Source organism: Calidris pugnax, unplaced genomic scaffold (genome assembly GCF_001431845.1).
Source record: "Calidris pugnax isolate Ruff unplaced genomic scaffold, ASM143184v1 scaffold21, whole genome shotgun sequence".
Classification (NCBI taxonomy): Eukaryota; Metazoa; Chordata; class Aves; order Charadriiformes; family Scolopacidae; genus Calidris; species Calidris pugnax.
The window spans coordinates 275,895-288,663 of NW_015090770.1; the positions used below are offsets into that span (position 1 = coordinate 275,895).

At 34.8% G+C, this 12,769-nt stretch overlaps 1 protein-coding gene across 1 annotated transcript in view; it reads left to right on the plus strand.

Annotated features, from left to right (window-relative positions):
• The window catches only part of DPP10 (dipeptidyl-peptidase 10 (inactive)), a 304,701-nt gene that overhangs the window by 148,246 nt on the left and 143,686 nt on the right, over nucleotides 1–12,769 (plus strand). Inside the window, exons 4-5 of the mRNA XM_014940136.1 lie at nucleotides 466–560; nucleotides 11,914–11,988. Coding sequence (XP_014795622.1) covers nucleotides 466–560; nucleotides 11,914–11,988 — 170 coding nt within the window. The remainder of the gene's footprint in view (nucleotides 1–465; nucleotides 561–11,913; nucleotides 11,989–12,769) is intronic.

Here is a 12,769-nt window from a genome sequence, read left to right on the forward strand (position 1 = left end):
GATGTGGAATAGTACAGAATTTTTTATTTTTTTTAATTTTTCTAAGGAGATATGTGAATATGGTGTCCAGCAAAAGCTTTTTTCTTTGCAAAACTTTACTTTGCTATATGGTCCATTTTCATAGTGAATGTGGTTGTACCTTAAGGTGTCAGTGATATCTCAGTGAGAGCGGTTTTATGTTCAAGATGTCACATCATTCACAAAAATCCCATTTTTCCCACAGAAAATGTTTCCATTTAAGTGAAATCATGCTTTTGAGTGAGGTGAACACGCTATGTAGCATAAACTGGTATTTTTGAAGATCATGAGGCAAATCAACAAACTAGATGAGTGCAATTCTTCTCTCAATCTTGTTTATGTATTGTAATGAAGATACTCTAATGACTGTAATACGCTGGTTTTCTCTACAGATGTTGTATTAAATACTCAGTGTGTTTGCTAACTGTTAATGCTTTGTTGTTGCAGATACAGCAGTGGTGTACAAAAATAGGAATGGACATGTTGTTGAACTGAATGTAGAAACAAATACAACTACATTATTATTGGAAAATACAACTTTTGTAAGTAATAAATATTATTTGTTAATTTCTTATTGGAAATCTGCTAGCAGTTTTTTCCTGCAATGGGAGTGCAAGAGTATACTATTGAAAGGTTACAGAAAATATGGTTATAACCTGGAGTAGATTATATATAAATGGAAAATATAATCCCTTCCCCTGACAGTGCACAATTTCTGGCTGAAGTTATTTGGTGTTTTATTCAACCTATGTGTAAATAACCCAGATGTTGGAGAATATGTTGGCTGTAGCCCATGCTTTGTTCAGGCCACTTGAAGGTTCATGCCTGGCATAGTCCTGGTGAATCTACATGATGTCTATAATAAGAAATCTCATAGAATGGGATAATGCTACTCAAAATGTTGAGAGCTTTTACCTATTATAAAAGAAGTGTTCGTATGAAGATTTCCCTCTAAGCAACTAAATATGCAAAGAAAAATGTGTTTCTTGGTCCTGTTAATCTCTGGTTTACTTGTTCCTCTGTGCTTTACTGGCAAACTAGATGGTTGGGGATTATTCCTCTTGACCAGTAAATAGTTTACACATGAGTGGTTTGCATATGTTTCTGACTAGCAGTAATTGCTAAGAAATTATTTTATGTCTTAATCTACATTTCCTTTTCCTTTGCTTGGTGCTGTTATTCTCAGTGATACCACTTATATCCTACCCCGTAATTCTCATTTATCAGGGTTTTGCAGCATCGACGCGTGACTTGTCAATCTTTCCTCATAAATACCCTGTGTAGACCACTGGCTGTTATTGCTAATCCCTGTATTTTTAATTTAGTAAAATGTTTTGCACCTGCAGACCCAAAACGATGACTCATTTTTATCAATGGTCTTTGAAAAGGCTGATTTTATTCCTGGTCTCTTCCTGGCCTTTGCTGATACAGATTCCTCGTTTCAAATTATAAAGTCCCAGGTGACCTTTTCTTCTAACTCCTTGAAATACAAAGAGGAGAGTAGAAGTTCAGGACAAATAACTTGACACTGACTTCCTAGGTCAATGTAAAGATGAAGGAGAAGGGAGGAGAGAATTGTATTTTAATGGAGTGCATGCTGCACCCTTCCATATGCTGGGATGTGCCTCAGAGAACCTCCTAGCCCAAAAAAGACTAGTAGCACAATTAAAAATGGGTGAAAAGGTGAATTTCTCTAAAGTGCAAACTACAAATTATTGCAGAAGCATTTTCCTTCTTATCTGTATACTTGTGTGTGAGCACTTGCCTGGCTAAGTAGAGGATTAAATGTGTCAGGCCTACATGTTGTCTTTAGATTACAGCTTGAATCCAAGCAGCTGCTTGGTCATCCCTGGCTATAAAACTTGACTTTAATGACAAGACTTGACTTTCCTCACAGATGAATTCATATGCTTTTGGCTGCAAGTATTTGGCTCATGTGATGTCAAGTGTAATGCCAGCATGACAGGCTCGTCAGGCCATTATGCTAAACCAGTCTTGCCAAGTAATGATGGATCAGTATGGACAGGCTGCTTCACGCTGTGAGCATCCCCTCTTTTTGGAAAGTTGCTCTTCTCTGGGCTTTTTATGGAACTGATTTATCCTTAAGTCATGCAGACCGAGAGAGCTCTAGACAGTAGATATCTACACTTCATTAGATGTGGGAAACTGGTCCAAAATGGATAATAGTCAAGCAACCATTTAACAATTATGTATGGAACAGAGACAAATAAACATATAAGTATGTTTTTTCCTGCAGAGCTTCTCTCTGCACACAGTCAAAAGCTGAGAGTGTTAGAGGTAAATAAAGTGAATTCCAGCAATGATTATTTATAGGGAAGTGGAATAAAAAGCTGAAAATGGAATAGAAGACTTAGTGAGTTTGCTGTTGTATGTTTGGCAGACAGCAATGAGAAATGGTGCTGTGCTGTGTTGTCTGTTGACAAGCCAGCAGTCCTAAAAGGAGATGATAACATTACAGGGGCAGACTGTATGACTGAAATCAAAAATTGTCCTGTTCTTCTAAGCTCCGTTGTCCCCAAATTCACACTGCTAAATGTACTCTTCCAAAGTTAGATACCTGGATCGTTAATCAAACATTTTCCTCACTCAATGTCACATCTGCTTAATCACTGGTGCATAATTAGAATGGTGCTGGTTTAATGACTCTGCAGAGCTGCCTTGTATTAATAAAAAATACAGCACAGATCCAACATAGGCAGTGGCAATGCAAGTCCCCTCATTCTTCCCTATCAAAGGGTTTTAAGTCATGGAAGAGTCACTTTTCAATGGGAGTTATTAGTCTGCTTTCAATCTGTGTTCCCTCTCCTGTTTGCCTCTCTGCTCAAGCAGCCCGCAGAAGTGCTGGGTTTTTTTTAGTAATGTTGATAATTGTCCATTGAAAATTGAACTGCCATGATAAACTCATTGCACAGAGGCAAGGGGCTAGTAATGACTCTTTGTCACTACTGATTGGGCTGCATTTGAACCAGCAGCTCAGAAGAGATTTTCTTTTTTCCTCATTACTAATCCCCTGAAGCAGTCTTCCACTGTGTACAGATCACTGGCTCTTCTTTTGCATCTTGGAGACTGCCATTTTTGTGCAAAGTACATTTCTTTTATCCTTCTTTGTGTTGCTTATTGTCTAAAAGTCAGATAGCCCTACTGAAGAGCTGCTAGGCTCCCTATGCATGTGTATCAGCAAAAAGCAGACTGCGAGGTTTTTTAAAAAACATATATGTTTTTTATATATATATATATATAAAAAACATATATGTTTTTTATATATATATATATATAAAAAACATATATGTTTTTTATATATATATATATATAAAAAACATATATGTTTTTTATATATATATATATATAAAAAACATATATGTTTTTTATATATATATATATATAAAAAACATATATGTTTTTTATATATATATATATATAAAAAACATATATGTTTTTTATATATATATATATATAAAAAACATATATGTTTTTTATATATATATATATATAAAAAACATATATGTTTTTTATATATATATATATATAAAAAACATATATGTTTTTTATATATATATATATATAAAAAACATATATGTTTTTTATATATATATATATATAAAAAACATATATGTTTTTTATATATATATATATATAAAAAACATATATGTTTTTTATATATATATATATATAAAAAACATATATGTTTTTTATATATATATATATATAAAAAACATATATGTTTTTTATATATATATATATATAAAAAACATATATGTTTTTTATATATATATATATATAAAAAACATATATGTTTTTTATATATATATATATATAAAAAACATATATGTTTTTTATATATATATATATATAAGATTTTTAAAAAGTTTTAAAAATACCTTTAAAAATAGTCATGCACCTGGAAAGAAGAAAGGCTAGTGTTTTGTCATTCTAAGATTCCCATTTCTCTTCCATAGGGAAATATCTATCCAAAGTTTCTGAATTGAAGTGTTGGGATTTTCCAGTTTCATTAGGTTTTATTCAGCAATCAAAGAAATTACTGCACTTATTTGTCCTTTTCAGTTGGAATCCTTTTCTGTAATCAATCTATTAGTAAAACAATCTGGCTTTTATAAGATTAAGCTATCAGGAAAACAATATTGTGGGTAACAAATACAGCGACAGAAGTGAAGAGAGTAGCTTTTAAGCACAAAGAATATCTTTTGGCATCTCTGGAGACCATAATTTAAAGACATTTTCTAATACATATTTGTCCTCTGAGTGTATTTGTGTAGTGCATCCTGTTGAAGCTGTCTAATAAACAGTTAATATTCTGAGCCAGCGGCATACAAATGTTAACAGCTGGAGGCTGGGCAAGTCTTCTATTAAATGGAGCCAAAAAAAGCCCTAGACATTAATCACTGTGTGGCATCCTGATGTTTGCGATGCTGCCTCGATATGTGATTACAATATGTTCTCTATCACCTGAGGTGCCTATCACCACGATCGTAAGTGACGTGCCTACTAGTTTTTTAGCATTCAGCAATACTTACACATTATAGCTCCAAAATAAGTAACATTATGCCACATTTACCTAAGTAATTTCAGTGTTTAACAAGCATTTTGTTTATACCTTTTGCCATCAACTATCACATAAAGTCACTAAGAGCAGGTTACCGGTTCACACACAGGATCTGGCTAAGCTGGAGAGGAGAGCATGAAGGACCACATGGTTTATTTTGCTCAGGAGACGTTGTCCATCTGGTCCCTTATCATGCTTCTACCTTAGACTCTCTAGTGTGTTTTACAATCCTTAAATCCAAAACAAAATGAAAAAAGCAAATACAGAGATGAGAGAAAACGTGTGTAGGGACTATGTTATGGTACTTTCCAAATCTGTTTAATCCTCTGAAAGAAGCCTTTAGAAATTTTGCCTTCATTTCTCCCTCTTAAAAAAAGCTGCAATAGTTATGAAAGGGGTAAGACTGTTATTTGTTAGCTCCTAGTTCCACTGCTTTTGTGGTGGATATATGAAAAATTATTCAGATGCAGTGCATACACCCTGAAAAACACTCAGTCCAGGATCCTGGGTCAGAAATTAGTCTAGTGTGACTCCTTAAGCCTTTTGACTGAAGATGATGGGATATATTTTGAATCATCAAATAAGGCTTTTGGTTTGTTTGTAGTGCCTAACGATACAAGTAAAATTATTTTCAGTTTGGAAGCTCTAGAATAGGGTCTTTTATTCGTAACAGCTTCTCTCCAGCTGTATGCTTTGGACTTTTCTTAAACCCAGCAATTCTTGACTTGGTCTCTCCATTGATTTTGGTGCCTTTCCACAACTCTTTTCAAGCTTGAGGGGAAACTGCATCCTGGTGCACACCAAACAAATCTTAGTAAGTTGCAAAACTGTTTCCAGAAGCTTGCCAGGAATATACCCCACAGTATGTTGTACTGTCGTATTGCTGTGGACCACCTTTTACACAAGGATGGCGAGAGAAGGATTACTTCTGGCTGCCTGGTAATGAGAGGATGGCATCAGAAGGGTGAGCAGAGCAGGAGTAGTCTTGGCTCATGAATCACGATTAGGCTGTGGCAGCCCAGTCGTGAAAACCCTGTGGAGGCCTTGCAGCCAACAGAAAAGAATGAGAGTGTTAGGCTGAGCAGAGCTTTTGGCAGGGACTGTGTTGTGGTGTTTTACGGAGCATTGTTCATAAACAGCCCTTCTTATTGACAGTTCTCTTCTTTTTGATGTTTTTGTTTTGGTTTTGTGTTCCCCGCCACTACATTGCCTTCCTCTTTTGATGGGAAACTCAGTGCAGTATCTTAATGTGATTATATTTCCTTTGTTGATTAATATAGATTTAATTGCAAGAGCAGTTTACATGCTTATATTTTAAGAGCCTTGCGTAAGAGATTAATGAAATACATGAAAGAGAATAATGAAAGAGAATAATGGTAAATACATTAAACACCATTATATAACCACATAAATATTAGTAATTGTTGCAACACTGGACATTTTAATGACTCAGACATGTTGTAAATAGGTGGTTATGAACATTGTAACATTATCTCTGCTCTTCCATGCTCCTCTTAAATGCTAAATAACCCCCTCAGCAAAACCTTTTCAGTATAGGGGGTTTTATGAGTTAGGGTTTATTGCTGCAGTGCACCACTGTGCATAGAGATGGGAAAGCCTGACAGATGGAATGATCTGGAGACACTGTGGTTTGGTGGTAGCCATTGGTTTTTTGTCCAAGCGAAGGTTTCCACATAAAAAACGCAGGGGACAGTACTCTAAACTGTAAGGTTAGGGTAGCTCTGTGAGGTATCTCTCAAAATAATAGTCCTGATCAGATCATTCCTTGATATAGAAAATAGTTAAGAGGTAACTATATCAAAGAAGGGGAATGGGAGGGAGAAAGTTCTGTAATTTACTGGCTAAAGGTTATTTGCAATGGTGCAAGGCTCCTGTGAGCTGCACAGATCTGTTCATGTCTTTTTTATGTCCTACAGTCATCTCCTCATGTGTGTGAAAATATTTTGGGGCTACATGAGGAGTTTAAGGTCGTTTAGGGGGAATTTGGTTTGTGTTTTTGAGAACCACCAGGATAGCCCCCATCCATAAGGTAAAGTTCAGCTCTGTTTTAAAGCCACATTCATCTTTTACACTGGATAGGAAACCTGACTCTTAACAGTTACAACACATAACATTGCAACATTTTTGGATCTAGATTAAATGCTCAGATGACACACAAAATATAACCTTGGAAATCCGTTTTTCAACATTCTAATTATCCTGCATTTTCCTAATTACAACCTGATTCTCTTCTCAGAGATCCCCTTTATTTCCTGCTATAAGGCTTCTTTTTCTGCTGGAGTCCACTCTCAGCTGCTCTCTCATCTCTCCTCCCTGTGGTCCACCTCCTTTCAGTTGCAGTAGTGGTAATGGAAGGAAAATCCCATTGATCTCTCTTTTGATCTCTCCCATTGATCCCATTTCTCTCAAGGAAAATGTGGCAAGCCAAATGCCTTCTCATTCTGCAGCTAGTGTGATTCTGACCCATCTGATTCATCTTATGCATTGCCATTTGGTCAATGCCTGTCTGATAAGTTGAGCTGAATACCTATGAATGCAAATGAACTCCTATGCATCATTGCTTATTTATACCATTAAGTTAAAATTCTGATATGGATGTAGGTATACAATACAGAGAGATGTGTAATTTCCTAACTAGTAGGATTGCCACTAGTATTTAAAGCAACATTCTAGAGGCCTTGAAATATATTATCCTGGATGAATAACAAAAAATTTGAAAGCCTAAGTATGTGTAAAGTAAGCACTAAACAATAATTGGAGAAGGATAATAACAGGAGTGTGGAAGATGTAAGTTTCTGGGAAAAGTAGAAATACGAGAAACTGGAACAGAAGGAGGGGTAAAACTAAAGAAAAAACCCCACAACAACAACAAAGTAAACTCCACAAAACTGAAAATTTCCTCTAATTAGTTTTAACTGTCATGTATTATTTCACTTAAAACTGTCCAACTGAAATTATGAAATAAGAGTACTATAAAATGTTTGTGATATGTTAAGAATACATTCTTATAGCTCTGGGCTATACTGTATTATAGGTAACTCCCATCTGTCTGCTTTATGGTGTATTTTTGAAAGACTATGAATAAGGCACTGATTAAAATGTTATAGTAGTTAAAATCCACAAAAATAGTAAACACAACATTTTTTAGTGGGTGAAAGAATAGAGCAAAGATGGAAGGATTAGCCAGTACATCAATAATTCAGAACCAGACTTTAAGAAAACAGAGGAAATAAAAGGGAGCTGATACTGAGGGGCTCTTGCTGAGGATGCAGAACCTAAACCCAGCCAAAAGCTTCTCTTAAACACAATCATAACAGGCATTTCAATTAACAGAAAACCACACATAAAATGCAAAATGAAAAAAGAAATATAATCAATGCACAATATTGCCTTTGGAAATCAAACAAGAAAATATTGTTCAGTAGAATTTTGTTTTCCATTTTAATGATTAAAATAGAAAGGGGGAAGAAAAGCCAGTTACGTGTGGGAGGGTGGTCCCTTATATTTATTTGTTGGGTTTTCTTTTGCTTTCAATCTTACTCATCTTCTCACCTTCTTTTCTTTCCATGCAAAACTGTATTTAGCAAGGCATAATTGGAATGTGGAGGAGAGAAGGAAGGTGGAAAGCTGAAGGGCAAAAGACTTTTTAAATGCATTGTGTCCTTTTGCCTCTATTTGGCTTTTACCTTTATGATCTATGATGGCTGAGACTAGCAGCCATTGCTTGGCCATGGGATTGTCACATCATGCATCACTGTCCAGGAGAAGAATTAAAACTCTTATCATGTGAGGTATTTCAAAGAAACCTAGAAATCCAATGTTTAATATGGTAAGATCTAATTATACAGTCAGTGGATGTTTTGGTTGAGCGAGGAATGCAAGATTAGATATAGGATCATTCTTTCATATCTGAAGTAGTGAAACGATGTCAAATTTAACAATATAGGAAAAACAGATGACAGGTTCATGAATTAAGAAGGGCAGACAGCGTACAGGTCTTTAAAAAATGTTATTTTTTGGCTTGGAATAATGCAACAGTGTGCAATGGAGCTAATTTAGGGATTCCAGCAATTTATCTACTCAATGTTTTCTAGTTGCATACAGCTGGTGGTTTTTGTACAGATTTTAAGTCTTGATGTGGCTAGGTAGAAGTGACGGATATTAGAGACATAAGAAAATTACTTTCCCTTTACCCTTCTCTTCTGCCTTTCCTCTGTTGTGGTTTGGAAAGGGGATAAGGGTATATATGGAGTGTCCAGTGCAGCACTGCGTTGATTTACCCCCAGTCTCCTAACTTGCTGATACTGTGCAGCGATGCAGAGGGAAACTAGCCCTCTTCTGCATCCAGGGATTGTGCCTAATTAGCCATCTATATTTCTCCCTGTTTCAGAGCTTAATTGTCCAGAGCTACCTTTCTTAGAGATCAAGCACAGATAAACCATAGAGGCATAGTCATAAGTGGTAGAATTTAGTTCTGTCTTCCTGAATGAAGGCTCAACAGCTCCTGACAAAGTAAGGAGCTTGAAAAGAGTCAGATATGCAGACATGCTAGTAGAACAAGCATCCTTCAGATTTTTGATAACAAGATATGCAAGGTTTTTAAATTTCCAGTGTTTCCAATCTGGTATTTTTCCAACACTTTCTATGAAACTCAAAAATACATTCTTCTGAGAAGAGAACAAACCTCTGGGGTCAGAGTCTTCTTTTTAATGAATAAATATATCTAATCCCTGTAGTGAATGTCCCAATAAACAGTCTCCCAAGGGCCCGAGTGGCACAAGTCTCACCTCCTACAGCTGGGACTGAAACTTTCTTTTAAACCCATCCCCAACTGATCTTATCTCCTCCATCATAGACCCAGGCATCTGTTAGTAGATGAAATACCCTAGATGTGTTTATGGGGAAAAAATGAAATCTGTCTTTTTTTAGTGAACTCAGTGATTTTGAGCTTAGTTGCTATATTAGGCAGGAGGAATAAGTCAGGTGATTATTTTTTTCCTGTTGTTAATCTAAAAGGGCTTCTTCTGTACATACAAATAGTTTGTATGTTTCTGAATTTAGTGCCAAAATTGTGCTTGTCTTTGCCAAAAAATACCAAAACCAGACCTCTAAGGAAATTTAAATCCTTTAAAGTGACTTTAAGTCATTTAAATCTCTCTGAAAACCTATTAGAGTTAAATTTCCTTAAAGGTTTGATTGTAAATCTAACTTTAAAAAATGGACTACTTATGTTTTTTTATGATAATTTAAAGAAATCAGCATTCCTATTAGCTTTGGCAATGAACACATGATTTCTGCTAGTCTAATTTTTATTTTCATGTTTCTTAAGCAAAACATTAAAAAGCATGAAACAGTTTTATTCTTTGTTTAACAAGAATAATGCCATTATACCAACAAAAAGAAAACTATTTTGCCAAAACCATTACCTGCAATCAAGAGATTATAGCTTATTGGCATTATATGTACACCATGTGTCTGAGGTATTTCTGGAGGCAAACAGAATTTTGGAGGTGAGTGCAAGCTGAATGAACAAGGTCATCTTCAATAGAGTTCAAATGATTTTAAATCCCAAACCCACAAGACTCTATACTTGGATATAGAATATGTCAGTAGCTCTTGTTGGTGCTGCCTTGAACTGCCAATAGCTTGCAGCTGAGCTACTCAGGTGTTTGCATTAAGTGCATCGTTACTTTTGTGGTCACATAATCAGTGACTGAAGTTTCTTGCTAAATGCATGAAATGGTAAGTGCCACACTCCCTGAGAATGAATTTGGAAAGCTGCCTGTGTTATATATTGCTGAAGATTGAGGTAGCGAGGTAATAATTAATAAACTGCTAGAAAGCAGAGAAATTTCACCTCTAAAAATGTTTTCAGTGATGTGCCAAGAAAAAGGAATGTTATTTATAGATTAACATTAATGTAGTGTCTGCTTAAAATTGGTGAACTCATAAAAGCTAGTTTGAGCATGGTAGAAATCTGTTCTGAATGCTTTGTAGATACAAAAAGATTCTTTTGGTTTTTGTTTTCTTCCCTCAAGACTGCAGATTTATCTTCTAACTTTTCTCACTGTTGTGCTCTTGCGTCAAACTAATACATGGTTTATCTTCAAAAGTAATTTTTTCCCTTTGATTTCTTTGGATAGCTTGATTGAAATTGTGTTCCCTAGGAGGCTGAGTTTAATCTTTTTATCAAAATGTATCATCTTGTTAGTCTATTGGAAGACTAGATTTTATTTATTTTATATATTTATTTATTTATTTATTTATTTATTTATTTATTTATTTTAGGAATCGCTCCTTAGCTTTTCTGAATATATTATTTTGTGACTGCTTGTTTTTGTACCCTAAACCACTGTTGAATTTGTTAGCTCAGTAGTGAGATTAGGCTAAACAGAAAAGGATTCTTAAGAAACAAAATAAGGGAAAGCCTTCCTTTGAATAGTGGATAGATCTTGTTTTGGATAGCTATTTGTTTGTTTTTTTTCCTCCATCTTGTATGTTTGCAGTTCTGTTATTTTTTCCTGTTTTTGTCTGCATTTTTCCCTTCACCCTTTTCCTTTCATTCTGCAAATAGATGTCTTGAGATTCATTTAAAATTATTTCCTTCAGTGCCCTTTAAAGCACATTTGTATCTTCCTCATACATTAGGTGCATTAAATTATTTCTGACATCAATGTTACCCCTTGATTAAATTACAGCCCTGAATTCAATTGGGTGTCGTGTAGTCTTGGCTAGATATAAAGCAATATTAGTTTTATAATGCTACCTTATGTTTCACTTTACTCTCCACTAAGCATTTTCCTTTTTACAAGAAAGAGTTTCTCTTTAGTGCAAGTTGTCTTGCAAAATGCTTATGTATGTGGCGTTTAAAGAAAAGCAGTAGAGACACCTATTCTTTTCCTTGTATGTTATCTTTAAGCCTAACCTAGTGATGCATCTCCTTTAGAATCGTTCCTGAAGTACATGCCAACCAAAGTGTCTTCCTTCATCCTTTGTAAATGGATTCGTTATAGTTGGTATCCTTGAGCTTAGTGCTTGAAATCATGATAAATAACTCATCAGCTTTGTAGCTGGTATTTAATGTTGGAGCCAGATTCGTCTGTTGCCATTGTACTGATACCAGTGAATTACATTAAGAATTATTTGAGTCGTCCTTTTGTGAAAACGATGTAGGTGTTCTAAACCAGATCTGTCTTAGGAATGGGAAGTTCTTAAATAATCTTAGAAGGTAGAATATTTGGAAAAAATTATCTTTTTATTGCAAACTCACTTTTATTATTACTTCATTTTAGGTAACATTCAAAGCATCAAGATACTCAGTTTCACCAGACTTAAGATTTGTTCTTCTTGCATATGATGTTAAACAGGTAAGCCAACTATTGGATATTAAAGAGCCTCAAAATTAAAACTCTGAAACCATTGTTCTATTTCATCTGCAATGCCATATAATATAATGTAATTGATAGACTTGATTTTCCTAAACTTTCTGATGAAGTGATGGTGAAGTATATATTTCAGTGTGTACAGAATACTGCAAGGTTCTTCAGTTGAGGCAAATTGCTGTGGTTCCTCTGAAATGTCATGTGGGGTTTTGTAGTAGAGGTTTCATAACCCTTAAACTGTTCTGTTACTAGCTAAGGATTTGAAAGCCTGTCTTTTGATATTCCTTCCTGTTTCAAACAGCTGTATGTTTATGAACTATACGAAAAAAAGAAAATCTAGGCAGACTTATGTCATGGAAATTTCATTATTGGTTTCAGTACTCTGAAGTATATTCTTTGTTTTTCATAGTATTTAGAGATTTTGCAGGCTGTTATATTGTCAAAAATGGTTTCAATCAATAATACTATATAGAGTTTTCTAAAATAAGTTATTGAACACAGAAATGAATATGGTTTTATGAATTTCTTCTGTGCATATGTGTGTTTGTATGAAAAGTTCATTACAGAATATCTCTTGATTGGTAGACTCAGTGGTTACTCAAGCAAGTTTGGGTTGCTTGGGGTTTTTTTTGTTTATTTTGTAGAGCAAAAAAATACCTATGACCTTAAGGTGACACTCAGAAGTTAGTGTTCAGAAATGATAAAGGATTATTACTGTTAATCACATTATACTTCAGTGTAGTAGTTTACTTACTGTTTTGTGTTG